This window comes from Harpia harpyja, chromosome 13, assembly GCF_026419915.1.
Source record: "Harpia harpyja isolate bHarHar1 chromosome 13, bHarHar1 primary haplotype, whole genome shotgun sequence".
Classification (NCBI taxonomy): Eukaryota; Metazoa; Chordata; class Aves; order Accipitriformes; family Accipitridae; genus Harpia; species Harpia harpyja.
Genome location: NC_068952.1, coordinates 366854 through 385155, shown reverse-complemented (window position 1 = coordinate 385155; position 18302 = coordinate 366854). Strand labels below are relative to the sequence as shown.

The following is an 18302-nucleotide window of genomic DNA, read 5'->3' as shown; positions in this document are numbered from 1 at the left end:
TGAGAATTCAAACGGGACTGCACATCGTGCTGGTTGGTCGCAGGAACTGGTGTACTTTTGCAGGGATGTGCTTGACTGGCTCAGTGTGGAGGGGCTTCTGGCTGCTTCTGACCCAGTTCCCAAGGAGTTTTCCTCCTGCTGTAACTGGAGGTGGGCTGTGTGCCTCGCCTCCTGCTGCTGCTGCTCAAACTCTGGCTCTGGCCCTTTAGCCCTACGATGCAGCCAGAGCCAGGGGGAAGGCCAGGGCCAGCTCCGTGGTCTCATTGTCGTAGCAGTGCAGGTGCCTTCTGCTCCTCCGTTCTCCAGTCAGATGCTGTTCACTGCCCTATCCAGGCTGGCTTGTCCTCTGGCAGCGAGGGAGACTGGCTGCCCAGCCTGTGGCTGTGGGGAGAGCAGAGCCGAGCGTGTTACACCCTCCTCTTCGGGGGAGCGAGGTAGCTTCGGGCAGAGTCTGGGCAAGCACAGCAAGAGCAGACAGTGGTTTCCTGGCTATCTGGTGGTGCAGTTCTTGTCCCTGGGGCACTAAAGGCAGGTGGGGCTGAGGAGGTGCTGTGACAGCCTGCAGCTCTGAGGGCTGATGTGGCAAGCACTCCTCAGATTAAGAGTGGCGATACCGGGATCAGCAGTGCTGGCTGCTGATCACTTCCCTCCTGGGGAAAGGAGAAGCAAGTCCCTTACGCGAGGCTGGGGTCCGGTAGCTCAGCGTCGGTGAGAGCGCAAAGTCAGCCAGCACGTGTGGGACAGAGGCCCTTCCTCTTACTACACGTCAGGTGCTTTGCTTGCCCTGAGCTTGCAGGTGGAAGTAAAACTTGCTTTCTAGAGCTTGCTGAATAGGCTACCGCTTCCTCTGAGGCTGCTTGGTCCCCAACCACAACCAGAACAGCTTTCGGTGACAGGAAGCGGTGGCTTCTCTATGAGAGGACTGGTCTGCGGCTACTGGCAAAGCCGCACGACCACGCGCCCAGCTGGGGCAGCTCTGTGGTCTCCCAGGCCCTGCTGGAGGTGGTAATGGTGGGGGCTTCTGGTGCAGCTCCAGGCTGGCACCGCCACACAGGGCGGTGCTCCGATCCGGTGCCAACGGGCTTTGCCGAGTCAAGGCTTCAGCATCCTCCGTGATGGATCCAGCAGCGCTTTCGGGGAGGCTGCGGGGGGGGGGTCTGATGGTAAGTCTTCCACGCAGTACCAAAAGCAGCCAGAGTTTTGGAGGCTCGACAAACCGGCTGGAAAGCTGGTGTTCAGAGCTGCAGCTGCCAGTGGCGGTGGCGCGGAGCTGCAGCAGGTTCCACGGGAGACCTTCGGCTGGGCACGGAGGCCTCCGGCCCGCGCCGTGCGGGTGGCCAGGCCAACTTGCGCTGCTGCGCCTTGAATTTGGGCGATGCGGAGGAGCAGCGAAGAAGCAAAGCGACGGCGTTGCGCAGCTGGGGCTGCGTGTCCGGCCCTCTACCCGCCTTGGGGTGCGATGCCCCTGGCTCCCCGGTGCCCCTGTGCTTTCACAGAGTCCCTCAACGATACAGCTTCTACCGTCCATCTAACGAACAGCCAGCCTGGGAGGGAAGCTCTTTTATCTCCTCCGTGGCTCCTCACCACCCCACATTGGGGCTTGCTACGACTGGGAACCGGGGATACCCAGCTCCTTCTGCGGGTCCCAGCCAGCTAGCCCTGATACCGAAAAGCTGGTCAAAGAAACTCTCTAAGACTCGTTTTGGAGTTTTAGAAAGTAGGCATTCTTCATTGCAGCGCTGGATGCACAGGGGATAGTTCCACCTAGCGTGCATGCCACAGCTTTAGCACAAACAGGTTATATAGAATAACTAATTGCATATTAATCAGATTAGTATACATATACATAAAAATGATTATAACTGATTATCTTAGTACTGCCTACATCCGATCATGCGCCATGAAGGATCCATTTGAGTTGAAGGGCTGCTTTTGCGACCACCGACCCATTTGAAGTTCTTGTTGGCTCTCCTTGAAGTCTTTATTCTTGTCCTTGTTCTTTGGTCTTGAAGGTTAACGCAGTTTCAATCACACGTGGTCAGTTTCAACGTTGTTCTCATCTAGCGTACAGGAACATCTAGTCATAAGAGCAAAGAACTGCAAAACTTACGGGTAACTACCTCTCCTAGTTAATCGCTTGGCTATACTTTTGTCTGTTGTTTCAATCATAGTGTCAGTATAAGATTTCTAATCATCATTTACCAAATCTCACTTTTACAGTCACCTAGCAGCAAACCAGTGTCCACGGCTGGTACAAAATACTAAAACCATCAAAATATTTAGACATACCAGACAGAATGTATGGACACATGCCGTCAGCCCTCGTCCCCCGGTGGGCCAGCCGTGGCTTCTCGGTGCTGGCGAGACAAGAAACAACCCCCCCCCCCCCCCAAAAAAAAGCCGCCACCGTCGAGCCGGGGGGGGCTGAGCCGGGCGCTGCCCGCGGGGCCCCGCTCCCCCCCCCGGGCCCCGCCCATTTTCCGGTGCTCGCCCCGCCCACCCCCCGGAAGCCCCTCCCGGCGACGGCGGGGCGGCGGTGGCGGCATGGCCGGTGGACGGGGCGCACGCTGAGCGGAGCGGCGGGGGAGGAATGGCGGCGGTGCGGGCGCTTCTGGTGTTGGGTGAGTGAGCGAGGACCGGGGCCGGGCTCCGCAGCATTTCCCCGTTTTGGGGATGCGGGTCCCCGTGTTCATCCGTGGCGGCGGGGCTTCGCGCTACCGACCACCCCCCCCCCCCCCTTCCCTCTCTGCTCCGGTTTCCCGTGCGACGGTGGGGCCCGACCACCCCGGGGACGAGCCCGTTGGGGCTCCGGCGTGGAGCAAGGGGGCTGCACAGAGCCCCTTCGCCGTGCTCCCGCCCCGTTGATGCTACGGGAGTCACCGGGACGCCTCGGTCCGGCTCGCCGTTCCCGGTCCGGCTCGCCGTTCCCGGTCCTGTAAGCCCGTCGGGGAAGCGTCGTGCTTAAAGGAATTCGGATGCAAATGCTCCAGACGTTTTGCCGTCCGGGGAGGGGGATCCCGGTGTCCCTCTCGCTGGGCTCGGTCCCGGTTTCGCAGCCTCCGCGGTTGAGGGCTGACGCCAGGAAGGCTGTTTGTGTGCGGCAGGCAGCGGGTGGTTTTCCCATGAAATCATGAGCGGGTCAAAACTCGGGAGAAAAAAAATCCAGTGGGCTCCCACCCGGCAGAAAATCGGGGCTCCCACCCGGCAGGAATCGGGGCTCCCACCCGGCAGAAAATCGGGGCTCCCACCCGGCAGGAATCGGGGCTCCCACGCCTAGAAATCGGGCTCCCACCCGCAGAAATCAGGCTCCCACCCACCGAGGGGGTTTTTGTCCCTTGCTGAGCGCATCCGGATGAGCCATCCCCCGTTCCGTGCCACCCTCCGTGCCGTGCAGGGGATGAGCCAGCCTCCCTGCCTCTTCCCAGCTCTGCCATTCCTCATCGGTGGTACAGAGGTTTTGGGGGCGGCTGGTTGATTTTTTTTTTTTTTTTTTTTCCCTGGCTGCTGTTTTTCCGACTCCAGCCGCAAGGCCCAAACCCGCCTTCCCTCGCTCCGCTCCATGGTGTTTCTCCCTGCTGGCCTCCTAGCGCCATTTTCCTTGCCTGAGGAACCCCGGGGTTTTGGCTGTGGTGCGAGAGCCACGGGGACCGTGAGCTGATTTCCAGCCTGGCTTTGAAAGGTCCCACGTCTGCCCCACGCCACGCTGCCTTGTTTCTCATCCCCTTTTGGTTGGCAACCCCGCAGACAGGCTGGGTCCTGCGCGTCGCTTCTGTGTCACCGCGCGCAATTGTACGGTTCGCTTTGCAGTTTCTGCTGCATAATCGAGAGCGATCTTGGTGTAGCACCTGGGGACGATACCGCCTCGGAGGGAAAGGTATTTATAGTGCTGCTGCTGCTGCTCTTCACGTGTCTGGAGCTGGGATCGAGCCCTGCTGCCAGGCTGCAAGTAATGTCCAATTTACAGCTGATAAGCACAAAAAGCAGCACTTATTTAACTGATTAGGACCATAATTGCCGTTTGCCTTGGCAGGCTTCTGGGAAGGCTGTTTCTGGAGGAGGAGTGCATGCTTTGTTTGGGCTCCGATTTGGAGCCGTGGGGCCCCGTGGACCTGCCGCGGCATTCGCCTACCTGCCAGCGTGCCGCCACCGGCAGCTGGGATGTGCGGCCCTGCCCGTGAGGGTTGTCCACCGCCTTTCGTGCCGGCACGCTCCCCTCTCCGGTTGCTGGAGTTTTTGTGTTGCTCCAAGCACGTACTCTCCTCCTAGTTTCTCTTGCTCAGCAGGACCACGTCCTACAGCATCGGGAGGAACGTGCTGCCGTCCAGCTCACGGGACGCTGTAAAAAAAATCTCAGACGCCAGCAATGTGGCCGAAATGTACCGTTTGATGTCTAGGTTTTTAGTGGTAAGTTTTGCAGGTTGCAGGGCAGCGTCTCCCTCTGCCTGCGGATGCTGTTTGGAGAGAGGGCTGGGGAAAGACCTGCGAAGTGTGGGGTATCCGTGGCTGACGTGGGTCCGTCCTTTGCCACGTACGTGTTCCAGGAGTGCTCGGTGCCTGGACTGCTGGTTCCTGTTCCTCCATTTCCGTTGCTTGGCGAAGCTGTGATCTTTCTGGCAATGACACTGCAGCGTGCCAGATGTGTGCTGGCTTCTGCTGGAACATGTGGTTGAAATGCTAGCGGAGGAAATATTTGCTGAGTCAACTTTTCTCTGAAGCTAAAAAACCCCAAAAGGTCTATTTTGTTCTGGAAGTGCCTCCGTGTCCCAAGTTGAGCTGTACGTTTCTGTATGGCAGTGCTTTTCTTGTGCTCGCTAGCAAGCCTGTTCCTAAAGAATAAAATCTCTGAAAACAGGAATGATCACATAGGATCTGAGAATTTCTCCTGGGTTTAAAGGGTCCAAAATAAATTTCCAATAGTACGACTTGGGTGACTTTCTCTCTTTGAGCTAAAGCTGCCATCTGTTTTCCAGCGGCTCCAAGTCCTCTGCAGCCAGACCGAGTACTGTGATAGTTGATCTGAGCAAGCATCCTTTCAGCCGCCAAAAAGCTGTGCTGCTCAGCACATTTCTGGGCTGTTTTGGGGTAAAGCAGTGACAAGCCAATACCATTCTTTTCTTATGTGATCCCCCTTGAGACTTGGCTGTGCTCAGGCAGTGCTCCGGGCAGGCTGTAACCCCGACGTGGCAGGAGCTTCAAAGGCACAGCGACTCCATAGTCATGGCTATAGGCACTTCTTTGTCTGCACAGTGGGTGCTGGACCGCTGAGAGCTGGCACCGACCAGAGGGTTGTCATGTTCTGCATCCTTTAAAGATGTCCTCTGATCTCCTAATTGATCTGGAATGAGACCATCTTCGAAAGGCAGCTGGGCAGATGTTTAAACTGCAGCAAGCACCTGTGTTTAGTTGCGTGCTGGGTGATGAACGTTCTTGCTCCCAGTCTGCTGAAGCCCTCTTGCTCAGGAGAGGTGGGTGGATGGCACCGCGCATCTGCGTGTTGCTCAGATGGATAGGTCTCGCCTTGTTTGACCAAAGGCTGGTCCATGTTGCATCCAAGCAGATAGGCATATGTGTCCTAGGAGGGCAGGCTGCGCTTTCTCCAAAGGCCATGGAGCCCAAGGGGAACGGAGGGCAGAAGGTAGGAAAGGGGTGGGAAGAGAAGAGCCTGGCTTTGGGGCAGCGGGCAAGAACTCAAGAGCCAGTCTGGCTGTAAGTGATAAGGCACTTAAAAAAGATCTGAAGGCTGTGAGGCCTGGTTACAGGTATTTACTAGGGCAACTTTACACTAATATTTTTCTTCCCTTCTTTGCAATTCATCTGCTATTTGAGCTGCAAAGATCAAAGCTGTCTTCCAGCAAGCACACGTGGACTTAAGTAAATAGCTGGACCTACACCTCTCTCCAGTGAATAAACACTCTTTCCTCCCTGAACATTTTCAAGCGTAGCTCTCAGGCCTGGAATGCAAAATATTTCACATTAGCAGTGGGTGTTTCCACTGCTTTCAATATTTAGGAACTTGGAACAAATGCTTATTTAGCAGCAGACAGACTTGGGTACAAACGTGCTCTTTGTGAAGGCAGTTGCTGCTGCGGTGTTTGCAGGGAAATTCCCCTGAGACGGGAGGACATGCGATTGTTTGTCCAGACCCCAAGGAAACAGGTCTTGTTCTCCTAACGTGAGTGGCGGTCTCATGGGCTGGGACAGGCAGCTCTTTGGAGGCCTGGAGGGCAGCGAGGCTGACAAGATGCTTGGCATATGCGCAGGAACATCCTCCTTTAGGAGGATTTAAGTGGTGCAGGCTGTTAACGTTGGGTTTGGAGGGGGTTGCAAAAGCTGCGAACAAAGCACGGTGGATTTTGCTGTGCGAGAGAGGCAGCTGTACCCAATTCACCTCCCCAGGCGAATGCCTTTGGCATGGTGATACCTCCTGGAGAAGGCTGGTCATGCCCGAGGTGGGAGAAGGGCAAGGGTAGTGTCTTTTACCTTTATGAGAAATCAACTGTGTCTTGAGGGAGAGGGGGAAGGGAGATGAAGAAATGATGATTTGACAATTGGTGACGTGTTGGTTCTTTGGCATCAGCGTGCATTTCAGCATGGCAGAAGTGCTGTGCTGGGTGGCCTGTCTCCGTGTTTTGCTCCTTGCCTGGACGATGTTGGGAGGTAGCATCCAAGAGCTGCTTGTAAATACCTTTAGCCTGTTAGACGTTATATTGCACAGTGGGGTTGAAGGGCTGTGCTGTGAATGTAGCGTACCTTCTCTGCCGGCTTGCCTGGAAGAAGCAATCCCACTGCTGGGCATGGAAGGATTTGTCTCGGAGAGACGTGACAGGGGGCAGATAGGGATGCTGCAGGTTTTCACGCTTTTCACGTGGCTGCCTGCTAGAGCAGGGGCTGTTCCCTGGGCTTTGTCGTGGTTGGGAGGCTCTGCGCGTGGTTCACGTCTTGTCCCTGATGTCCTTGTGAGCTTTCAGCGGTCCAAATACGTTGTACATCCCTTGCCTTTGAGGGTGGTTGTTCAGAGGGAGTGCGAGTAAGATGGGGGACCCCGGGGTCTTTTGGAAGCCGTTTGCTCATTTCCTAATGCCGAAGCTGTGGAACCACAGCATAAGAAAGCAAGCACACGGCTTTTTGATTCTGGAGGGTATGGCCTGGGCAGGGTCCTGCTCTTCCACCTCCTCCATCCTACCCAACCCTGTCAGGACCTGCCGTGCTGGTTGTGTTGATGAGCTGTCGGCTCTCCGTTTGTCTCTTCTATTCCTTGCCTGTTGCTGGGGGATCTGGTCCAGGGGCTGCTTTCCTCCATTGCTGTTGGGTGCTATGCGACGCAGAAGCATCCCATCACCTCTCAAGTCACCCGGTGCCAGCAAATCTCCCTTGCATTGCAGTGGGAACTGTTACTATTGCTGTTTGGTTTAGACTGGACAGCTGGTGTCCCTAAACAAAAAAGGGCCGGACTGAAGGATCATCGTGAGGAAGACCACCCTCCTGTGCCTTCTGAACGTACCACTGTGCAGGCAGCGGGAAGAAAGAGAGGCTTGCAAGGCACGTCTTCATATGGATGTAGGTTGGTTTGGGAGCTAGACCGAAGTGCGATAGAAGCTTTGCAGGATGCTCACGAGTGTCTGCGGTCTCAAAGAGCGGAGCAGTGGAAGAATAGTTGTCTGGGGTTTCTTCTGGATGTTCTCCCCCATGGGAGGTGGGTGCAGGCTGGTCGTAGCGAAGCTCCTGTGGGCTCTTGAGGTTGGAGGCACGTTCGGTGCGTTAAGCAGCTGCAGCTCTCTGGGTCCGGTCTGTGGGTCTGGGTGCTGCTTGAACTCCGGTTGAGTAGAGTCCTGTCCAAAGGTTTGTCCAATGTTTCCTCTTGCTTTGGCACACTGCAGCACGGTGAGGATGAACCCGTGTCACCCCATCAAGGCAGGGACTCCATTTCGGGTCATTCCTTTGTTCTGGGGAAATACTTGGCACCAAGCGCTGTTCTCCTGTGTTTACCTGTGTCTCCTTTTAATCTCTGCAGCCCCTGCCGAGTAGCTGGGGAAGATCTTCAAGCCAAACACAAGTGGTCTTTGTTTCAAAGCATCAATTTGTGTTGGCAGCCAGGTCTGCAGCGCATGTGCTTTTCATTGACTGCTGCTCCAGCTCCGTTCCTCACTCTTGCCAGCTTTTTTTTTTTTTAATTTAATACAAAAATGTTTTTCCTGAGCTTAAAAGGCTGAGCCGTACAGTACTTCTAGTCTTAATTTAAGCCTTGCCTTTTTTGGGGAAGCAGTCTCTGTCTGTGCACAGAACAGTCTGCTTTCCTCTCCTCCGAGAGGTAACTAATACGTGCTGTCTGATCAGCAGAGAGAGAGGTGAGGGGGACTTCAGAGTGGTTTGCAAGCTTCTGAAAGCCTGGTCTGTGTGCCTGGGATGAGGAGTTTTGGTGTGCCGGCCCAGCTCGGACTGTTCCCGAGCCTGTTTATCTTAGAGCATTTCGGGAAGGTTGATGGGTAGGTGCTTTTGTTGATACTGTTACTGCCTGGGGCTGCTCTTTTGATTTGGTCGGCTTTCAAAAATCCATCCTCTCTTCTCCAATTTTGACCCTCTGAAGTTGTTCTGCAAGGACTTCTCTTCAAAATGCATTTTAATCCTTAAAAGTATTAGGTGACATCCAGGCGAGGCCCAGGCCACTACTTAAAACGTTCCTGTTGACGGTGAACAGATGGATGCTGGGGTGTCAAGGTGCCCCAGAGAGCAGAAATGAAAACTAGCCAGATCCAACCACAGGAGAATTCATACTGGGACTTGCCAGGGTGGAACGTCGCAGGGATGAGTACTCGTGAACTCCCTGTCCCCTTGCACAGCGGGTGCACGCAAATTGTGTGTCTGGAGTTGAGGCACGGCTGTTTTTAACCAATGATTCCTCGCGTGAGATGGAGCTTGCCGGTGGGATACCAATGGCCCGTCAAATTAAACTCTGATTTGAATGGAGCGGGGAAGGAAGTTTGGCATTTGTGGACTGGGGTGTGCACGGGGCCCCTGAGTGCGTGTGAATTGAATTCACCGCTGTCAGATGGTCTGGACCTCTGTGAGGTTGGGATGGCTGGGCTCGGTGTTCATATTGTGCAGGGTGATGAATGAGGAAAACCGATACGAGCAGACTCCTGTTTGGAAAGTGGGGTGACGCATTTGATTTTGGGGGAGTGAACCCTCCCGCTCTGGAAAACGAGATGTTGCAGGCTGGCAGAAAGCGATGACACACGCAGGGTCACTGCCTGTGCTGGGAGCGGGTGCGGGAAGGGGCTGGGGTTTAAGTGAGTGAGTATTAGAAGTCTACTTGTATTTCAGCCCCTGGCTGACATCGTTCGGTTCCTAGATGACTTCTATCCTGGAGGACAGGAGTGTCCGTGAGCGCTTTGCATTCAGACCTCAATGCTAACGACAGATATTTGTTTTCAGGGCAGCTCTAAGGTGCCAGGCTTTATAACTTTTCCTCTCCTGCGATGCTGTTGTGAGATGAGGTTTGTCCCAGCACGAGGGATTTTACGCCTGGGTGCAGCTCAGGCTGCCCTGAAAAGCAGCCAAGACAGTGCCCTGCTGCTGTCGAGCCAGACACGCCGGCAAGTTGGCTCCGTCCTCCATCACCCCAAGTCAGAGGGCTCTGGCCTCCTCGTGCCATGGTTCTGGGGACAAGCCCCGTTCTGGCTGCAGAGGGGAGGCTTATATGCCTCTGGGCAGCTCTGCGCGGGGTTGTCCTTGCTGTCGAACGTGATGCTGGCACAAGATAGGCACGGTATTGCTTAAGACCAACTATAAACTCCCTCCTCGTTACGGTTGCTTGTTGGCCTCTTTAGGAGCACAAAGGAAGCCTTTGATTCCAAAACATACAGTGACTCTTCAAATGGTTAAAGGCAGGACAAGCTGCGGCTTGCAAGTGCCTTTATTGCTCTCCACACAGTGTGCTTTGGTGTGTGTCCTGGCTCTGCTGGGAGCCCCATCACTTGCGTGGCACGGGGTTGCGGCATGGTGCTGGCAGTGCCTGTGTCAGTGGGAAGCTTTCATGGGAGGAAAGGTGATGGTTTTTGTCTTTCCCAGCAAAGATGAGATCAAAGAAGATAAAACCAGACAGTCTTGTAGGGTGCCGCACACAAGGCAGCGCTTCCAGCTCTCCTGAACCATCCATGGGAGCATAGGTGGGTTTGTGCTGCTGAGGACGAGGCGTTCAGTTGCCTCTCCGCAGCTTCCCTGGAGAGGGGCCAGCACCGAAAGTCTCCTCCAGCAGTTGAAGAATTGTGCAAATCGTCTCGGACCAAAGAAAACGGAGCTTCCTGCGAGTCACTTGGTGTTCTTTGTTCCTATCCCTCCGTACTGCCTGCTGTGAACGCTGGGAGCCCGGGAGATAATCGGAGAGCACCCGGCAGGCGCTATGGGAGCGGCTGGTTCCTGGGCTGAGCCTCCTTCGGTAGCAGCGAGATGGCTGGATGTCAGCCGATTCGTCTTGAGACCACCTTTTCCTCCAGCCAGGTTTGAACAGATGTTTATCCACCATATTCCAAGCGAAAGCTCGGCTACGAAGGCAACGGGTGTGATTTTTCTCTTGGCTCCTGGTGGCTGTCCCTGCGTGTTGCGTGTGCTTGCAGCCTTCAGATGTGTAAGTGGAGGCTCAGCTTGCTGGGGTCTCCCCTGCCACGGCAGCGTTGACCCTTCTGCCCCATTCCTGCCTCTGTCTTGCTGCCTTCTTGTTCTGGCCCAGGTGCTGCTGTTCCTTTTCCAGCTGTGCCTCCTGTCTCCCCTCTTCGTGGTTCCTCTTCTGCATCCAGCCCCCCCTCATGGCATGCCACGCGTCCCCTTCTCGGACTTCCCTGTCGCTCGGTTTCTCTCCTGTGCCTGGCTGTGAGCGCTGCTGTTTTGCCAGGTGTGGCTCGTGGCTTCCTCATCCCATCTTTTGAGATTGCTCTCGTCTCCGCGAGCCAGACACCCAGTTCACAACGGTGGCGAGAAATCAGAGCAGAGCTGGGGCAGGGCTGCTGAGGTGTTTCAGGTGGTTCTCGGAAATCGGAGGCTTTTGATGAGAATTCTTCTACTCAGCTAAGGCAAAGTCTTAAAACCACGTGGCCTGAAGCAGAAACCGTTAATCTGAACGGTTAACGTTTTGGCAAGGAAATAAGCACCCAGGAAACAAGAGTGTCGTGCTGGGCATCCTTCAGTGTCACACTGTGGTCCTGTGGCCTTGCTGGGATTTGGTTCTGCCTCTCCTTGGCTGGAGATGCTCTCCTGCCTGGCTCCTGTGCAGACAAAGACGTGCCATGGGTTTGATGGAGCAATCCATTTTACCTGGATTTCTGAGCAGCCAGGGACCTGCAGATATCTCAGCGCAACTTTTTACTCTCCGGGACCTGGTTGTTGGGTGTCTGTTGCCACTGTTTGTGCTTCCTTGGGCTTCCTAAGCCTGTTTGTGCTTAGGATGTCCTGGTGCTCTTCCCACTGGTGGATTAGGGACTGTCCAGTAAGAATTATTTGTTCTCCAGATACATTGGGAATCAGCTATCCTGCAGCTGTCTCTGTGAGTCTGTTGTACCCGAGCTTTTCTTTAATTTGTCACTGGGGCTTTGCATTAGATCTGTCTGTAGCAAGCGTTCTGCCTAATTATCGATTTGTAGAAGTATTCCAGAAAGTGCTCTGCTTGCATATTCTTCCCACTCAGTGACTTTTCTCCATTTTTAGCTGAGAGGTAATGTAGCAATGTCTCATAGAGAAGCTACCTTTTAATTAATATTGCATGAGCAGAGGAAATATTAGCTTCTCTGTCTACTTGCCTATTTTTGTGGCTTTTAATATAGATTCATAAATTGCTCTAATGAAAATAAACAAGGAGCTGTTCCTTTCTGTGCCCTCTTTGCTTTCAGAGGTGATACTGCAGGTCCAGTCTCCCCGCTGATGTTTTCCCCCAGGAGGCAGGTCCTGGGCTGTAGCTGGACAGCAGTGCTGCCCTGCACAACCAGAAATGGTGATTGCGAAATGGGGCTGGTCTTCAGCTTTCCAGCGATGAAAAGAGAAGGAGCTGGATGAAATCTGCAGACCTGTACGGCACAGTTGGGGACAGAGATGGGGAGTTGTGGATGATGCTTTGTAGCCAGGAGGAAGGCAGCGTCACGTAGACTGAAAATGGATGTGCAATGCACAGCAGGCAGTATTAACTAGCGTCCCCGAAACGCTCCTGAGGGGTGACACAGAAATGATACGAACCCGGAGAGAAGCCCTGGGCAACCAGTCCCTCCTCGGCAAGCTTCAGATGCAGGCAGAGGTCAAAACCCAACAGTGTAGAGCCCATATAAATAGGAGAGGCACCAACGCGGCTAGTTGGTGGAGTGAGGCCTTTTTCAGGCGTCTCCTCAATGCCTTTTGGCAGCTCCACTTGTCTCTGGCACTGCTGGATGCATGCTGCAATTTTTAGCTTGCAGCACCGTAGTGGCTGCTAGGAAAAAAGCTGGTGTGTTTTGTTGGGAGTGCCTTTCCTTGGGAGCTTCTTCCCTTCCTACGGGAGGGGAGCAAACAGGTCAAACCTGCAATAAAACCAAGTGGCAAAGCAGGATGCTCCAGAGAGACTCACTCACCTCGAGCCGGACTCACGGCGCAGCCTTGCTCCGTGGGGAATACGGCTGCCGGATTGCCCCCAGTGTAGTGCTCTATGGGGCATCCTCCAGCCTCTGTGCCATCCCCTTGCTCCTGGGAAAGCCGAGCGGCTGGATGCGTGCTTGTGGCTGGCCCATGCGGAGCCAGCCGCGTGCCCGGGTGTACAACCGAATCGCTAGAGCGGTTGCCACGGCGTGGGTGTCACTTTCAAGGCTACGGCCACTGGATGAACCATTTCTCCCATGAGCTATAAGCTGTCTGGAGAACTTGGCCAGCTGGATCTTCGTGGCAAATCCATCTGAGTCTCTACAGGCAGATAACTAAGGGAAACTTAGCTGTAAATACACCGCCATGACCCGGAGAGAGATTTAAAATATTTATCCCAGCGCAGGGCTTGGGAGATAAATAAGCTCCCTGTCTGCTTCCTTGCGTGCAAGGCTCGGGAGCGCAGCTGTCCCTTTGTCCCCAGCTCTCAAGAGTCTTCCTTGGGGCTGGAGGGTTGTTTTTGGGTGGGCTTGAAGTCCCTATAGATAGTGTAAACATATAGCTGCCAGCAAAACGGCGAGGGGGACGCCGAGGGTGTCCGCGTGCTGGCGTGGACGTGAGTTCTTGTCTGCGCCCTCTCTCCCCCCATTGCCCCCCGCCAGCTGCTGTCCCTGCTCTGCTGCTCTCAGGGTGTTTGTGGAGCTTGCTGGTGAGCCGTGTCTGGCTTGGGGTCTGCCGGGTAAGGTTGTAACCCTCCCACCCAGCCACCTCAGAAAGCAAGATCCGCAAGACGTCCTGACCGAGCACATCCAAGAGCCAGCGCAGGTTTGGGTGGTACTGGGGAGGTTTTTCTCCTTCCAGTGGGTTTGGTGGCAGCATGCGGAGAAGCAGCTCGCTCGAGCAGCTTCAGTGCCAAATCTGCTTCGTTCTTTCCCTGGAAGAGCAAGGGGAGGGCTTGCTGGAAGGAACGCGCCGTGCCCAGCGCAGCCTTGGGTCGGGTGCTGACCCGACGGCCTCGCTGCGTGGAGAGGAGCCGGTTCTGAGCAGCAGCCTTGTCTTCTCCGACGGTGTGTTGATGAAGTGGCTGGCTTTGCTTGGAGGCCTCGTGTGCGTGTGCTTCTTCTCTTTGCACTGCTTCCCTTGCCCTGGCCTCCTCCTCCCCCCCGCCACCTCCCTCTTTTGTCTCTGCAGCCTGAGTTTCCATTCTCTGGGTTGGCTGGGGCTCCTGTTTGCTGAAGGGAAGCACCAGGCAGCTTTATGGAGCTTTTTCTGGTTTTTCCCATCGTCTGCTGGAATGGTGTTTCAGCTGGAACAGGAAAAACGTGAAGCCCTGGCCAGGGGCTCCCTCTGCACGCACACAGCACCGTTGTGGAGGAATCCCTCTTGGCTGGGCTTGGGATGGCAGGAGTAACGTCAGCCTTCAACCCTCAGCTTGAGCGAAGGGGCGTGAAGATGTCCTGGCGAGGTGCGATGCCTGGAGGTGCTGGACCCCAACTACCACGGGTTGAGTTCTCAGCCACACGGACCTTGTGGGCGAAGCAACGCAGCCTCATCGCCGCAGGGTCTTGCCTCCAGCCCCAAGGCAAGGAGTGTCGAGTCCCGAGCCAGCTCTGTCGCGGCTTTTCCCTGCTGGCAGGACCTACCTGGCTGTTCAACGCTGCCTGGGCTCTCCTCTACCACCAGAGGGGTTTTGCTTGGTAAGGACCTTTGCATTCTCACGCGCTCCTCGCTTAAATTGCGAGCGAAGCATCATCCTTCGACGCCGTTGCACAGGGAGCACGCGGCTCACCCTGGCTCTGCTTGGCACCCGTCTGCCACGTTTCCTTTCGTGGGAGAAAAGCGCGGTACCTTTGCTGTGCCAGCCAGAGAGTTCGGCCTCCGGATCAGCTGTGTCTCCAGCCGGCCATGTGCTGCCAGTAGCACGTCGGCTATAAATCAGTGTTTCTGAGGAAGCCAGGGAATCGCTCAAGGGCTCTGAGCAAGCCTGGGAGAGTCGGTTGGCAGGACCTGTGGGTGCAGCAAGTCTGTCGCTGGTGCTGAGTCACCCTTGAAGCATTTGTGTTTCTCAGTGGGGCTTGGCAACACAGCTGGCGATGTCTGCTCCGGAGCCTTTGGCTGACGCACCATTAAAGAGGGTTTAATTGAGCCAGCAGGATTCCCAGCTCCTGCACTGGGCTTGTGGCTTTCCTGTCTCACTTGTTCCTCTGTCTCTGTTTATCTGCCACCAAGATATTGTCCTGGCCTTCCTGGGGGTCCCATGGCCACCACTGCCATGCTGCTCAGCGAGCAGGCACGGGTCCAAGCTTTCTTCTCCACTAGCCAGCGGCCGTGGTGCAAACAGTTGCCAGCGTGTGCCTGTGCCTTGAATGTTTGGGCAGAAAAAGCTGCGGTCTGGCTGCTAACTCTGCCCTATCCCCCTCCCAGCTGCACCACCCCAGCGCTGTGTTCGTGGCTTGGGCTGGTTCTTTGTCTGCGTTGGGGGCTCAGGAGAGGTACCTGGGCTTCTTTTAGGGGCATGGGACCACCCGGTTGCCTCGGTGGCCCAACAGAATGGCATCCTTGCCCTGGGACCAGGCGTGTCGTCCCCCCCAGAGATGCCCGTGCCTCCTCTTGCAGCAGATGCCAGGAGAACGGGCGCAGCCCTGTTGCGGAGCGTGGCTCAGAGCAGTGTCAACCTGCTCCTGCGGGGCCAAGGCCAGTTGTTCTGGTTCAGCAGCCCCAAGCTGTTGCGGGAAGCCGAGGAGCTTGGGCTACCGCTGGGACTACCCTGGCTTGCTCCAGTTTTCCTCTGTTTGAGCAAGGTGCTGAGATGTCAGGACAGACCGTGGGGCAAAGGCACAGCTAGCCGTTCAGCCCAAGCACATCTTCCGTACCTTAAGGCCGTTAGCAAATCCCTCGGCCTTGGAGACCAAACTGCGCGGCGTGGTGGCTGTCCCACCAGCCCAAGTAAGCCTGCAGCGGGGTTATTTGTTGGCAGCAGCCCTGCTCTGCCTGGGAATAAGGAGGAACCTCCCGTAACGTTCCCTGCGGAGTAGCACCCTGGTTGCTGTTCTTGCTCGTCGCCGGAGCAGCAGCTAGCTCGCGCGGTGGGAAATGCCCTGGACCTCGCTCCCCACCGCCACCCTGTCCCTGTCCGCAAAGGTTTATCATGTCGTGTTGCCTTGGGGTGGCTCTTCTGTTACCCTGCTGCCTGGCTTTGAGCCCACAGGAAAGTGGGGTCTCTGCTTGCTGCCGCTGCTGTGGAGGATAGAGGCTGCGGAGCCTTTATGGCATTTATGAAACTGAGCTTGGGATGGTCTTGGAAGAAGCAAGCCTGAGGGGTGTGTGGCTGGGGAGGGGGCTGGGATTCACGGGATCTGTGCTGGGGAAGCAGGATGGGCACCATGAGGAACAGAGGTGGGAAAAGCCCCAAACTGGCTTGAACCGAGTGGGTGAGCGAGGTCAGTGCCAGGGTAGCCTGGCTGTCCCGTCGGGAGCCTGCAGCTGGGTGCCTGGGCTCACTGTCCTTGCGCCGACCCTTTTTCTCAGTTATGCTGGTCTTTTCTCCTGTGGCACAGGTGTGAGCCGTTCCTGCCCGCTTTGGGACTGGGGCTATGTGCAATGGAAGCTGCAGGCATCTCCCCGCTGCGTGTGGCAGGGAGCTCTTCCCATGGCCAGCTGCATCCCAGCGCGTTACTGCGAGCGCTGCCTCAGCGTTTGCTCCAGCAATTGATTTACAGCGTTCAAACCCCAGTGGGTCTGTTCAGATTTCTTGCGATAATTGCTCAGAAATTGGGCTTCGCCGTTCCCAAGTATGGGATCCTGGGCAGGGAGGGAAATCCCCCCCAGCTTGCAGCCTCTCTGAACAGGTCTGGGGAGGCTAATGGGAATTGCGCTAAATGGTTGCAGCTTTTCTTTTTTTAATTCTAAAGCTTGGTTTGAAGGGCAGAGTTGGCTTATGGATGGTTGCTCGGAGCCTGTGTTTAAAAGCACCCCTCCAGGCAGAGGGCAGTGGAGAGAGGTGCTGTGGGGCACCAGGGGCGAGCTCAGGCTGCGGTCCCATTGCAGACCACTTGTCGCTCACTGGTAGGCCAGCAGCCGAGAAGTTTCCAAACCTGGGCTTGCATCTGCTATACGTCATAGGGCTCCTGGTGGGGTCCATGAGGGTGGCCAGGGTCTGGGCAGATGTAATCTTGCATTGGCACACAGGGGTGGAGGCGAGAAAAGAGTGGACCAAGCTTGCTGTTTCTATTTGGGACCCAAGCGAAAAAGCCAAGTACTGTGGGATGAGCAGATGCCCTCAGCTGTTACAGGGTGGGGATGCTTCTGTGCTGACTTGCATCCTGGGTTGCTTCTCCTCTTGATCAGTAAATCCCACCTGGAAGGTTGCATATGCGGGTGCTTTGCGTTTGAAACTTTGCTCATGGATGCAAACGGCTGTGCTACAGGTTAATTTGACGTAGCCTTCCGCGGAGCATGCGGAGAAGAACTAGATGCATGGCCGGCGTGGTGGTGTGATAACTGGTGTGAAGTGGTGGTGTGCAAGCATCGCGTCTCCTGCAAGTCCGGAGCAAACCACCGCAAAAGGGAGAGAGGCTCAGCGGTCGTCCGAGCAGACCCGCGCTCAGAGCAGGGCTGTTGGATCCAGGTGGGTGGAAGAACTGTAGGGTGTTTTCCCAAGTCCCTCGTCGTCTTGATCCACACCAGTACGACCGTGCTGTGTTTATGCCAGGCCTGGAGCTCCCAAGTGCTGGTGCAGTTCCTCATGGCTCATGAAGCCAAAGCCACTCTAGCGGAGCGTTTCTTGGAAATGCTGTTTTGTACCCATCCATTCGTGCTGGGGACTCAAATAGGAGCGATGTTTTTTTCCTGGGTGCAGAGTGAGCTTTTGTTTTTACTTTAACTGGAATGGGAAACGACGTAGTTTTAAAAGGCTTGTATGATGGGTGCCCAAAGGCTTTCCAGATGTTGGGCTTGATCAGACCAAGCCTGCCGTGTTCAGAGCTCCTTGCCTGCATCAAACCATTTCCATCTGGCCTGGTGGGAGAGAGTGGTTTATTGCAACTCTACCCGTCTGAGAGGCTTTCTCAACTGGAACCTCTTGCACAGAGGAACTTGCTGGCTGGAAATCATTTGGAGATGCAAATCTCTCTGGGTGTTTGGCTTGGCTGCTGTTTCCGTGGTATCTGCTAAGCAGTGGAATAGAGCTGTGTGTGGAGCAGGCGTGCTCCGAGCAGCTGCTTTATGTGGCTGTAGGGACCGACCAGCAAGGCAGGGGGGTTGCTTGTGTTATTAAGCATTCATGATTTTTCCTTGCCTGCTTCTACAGCTTCAGCTGGTGCAAATGAGCCTGCTGGCTCTGTGTTTGTGACCAGGAGGGGAGGAAAAGCTGACCCATGTGTTGTTCCCAGTCCTGGCATGCCAAAAATCTGCTTTTATAGGAGCATGTTCGTAATGAACTGTGCCAGTAAACACATGGCTTGCTCGAGCCGTGAATGGGAGGTCTGCTTGGGGCCCTGGGCTCACCGAGAGCCTCACGAGGACAAAGAGCAGATGCTGGCGTGCATTGCTTGCTCCGTGGCAGCCTGCATCCTCCGGGCTGCAGCAGATGGGGAGCGGGAGGTGGGATCAAGGTACTAAGTGCTTGCCTGGTCCGGTGACGGCAGAGAGGGCAGGACGAGAGGCCAGGCGAGTGGTTTTACTGCGTGCTGCTCTTTGTGGTTCCCCTGGCT

The 18302-nt window shown here is 55.6% G+C and overlaps 1 protein-coding gene across 2 annotated transcripts in view; it reads left to right on the top strand.

The window, feature by feature from the left end:
* The first annotated feature begins 2511 nt into the window (after positions 1-2511).
* The window catches only part of PTK7 (protein tyrosine kinase 7 (inactive)), a 37754-nt gene continuing 21963 nt past the window's right edge, over positions 2512-18302 (top strand). For both annotated transcript variants that reach the window (XM_052805858.1, XM_052805857.1), the window contains exon 1: positions 2512-2621. In XM_052805858.1, the coding sequence (XP_052661818.1) occupies positions 2591-2621 (31 nt within the window). In that variant the 5' untranslated portion in view covers positions 2512-2590. The remainder of the gene's footprint in view (positions 2622-18302) is intronic.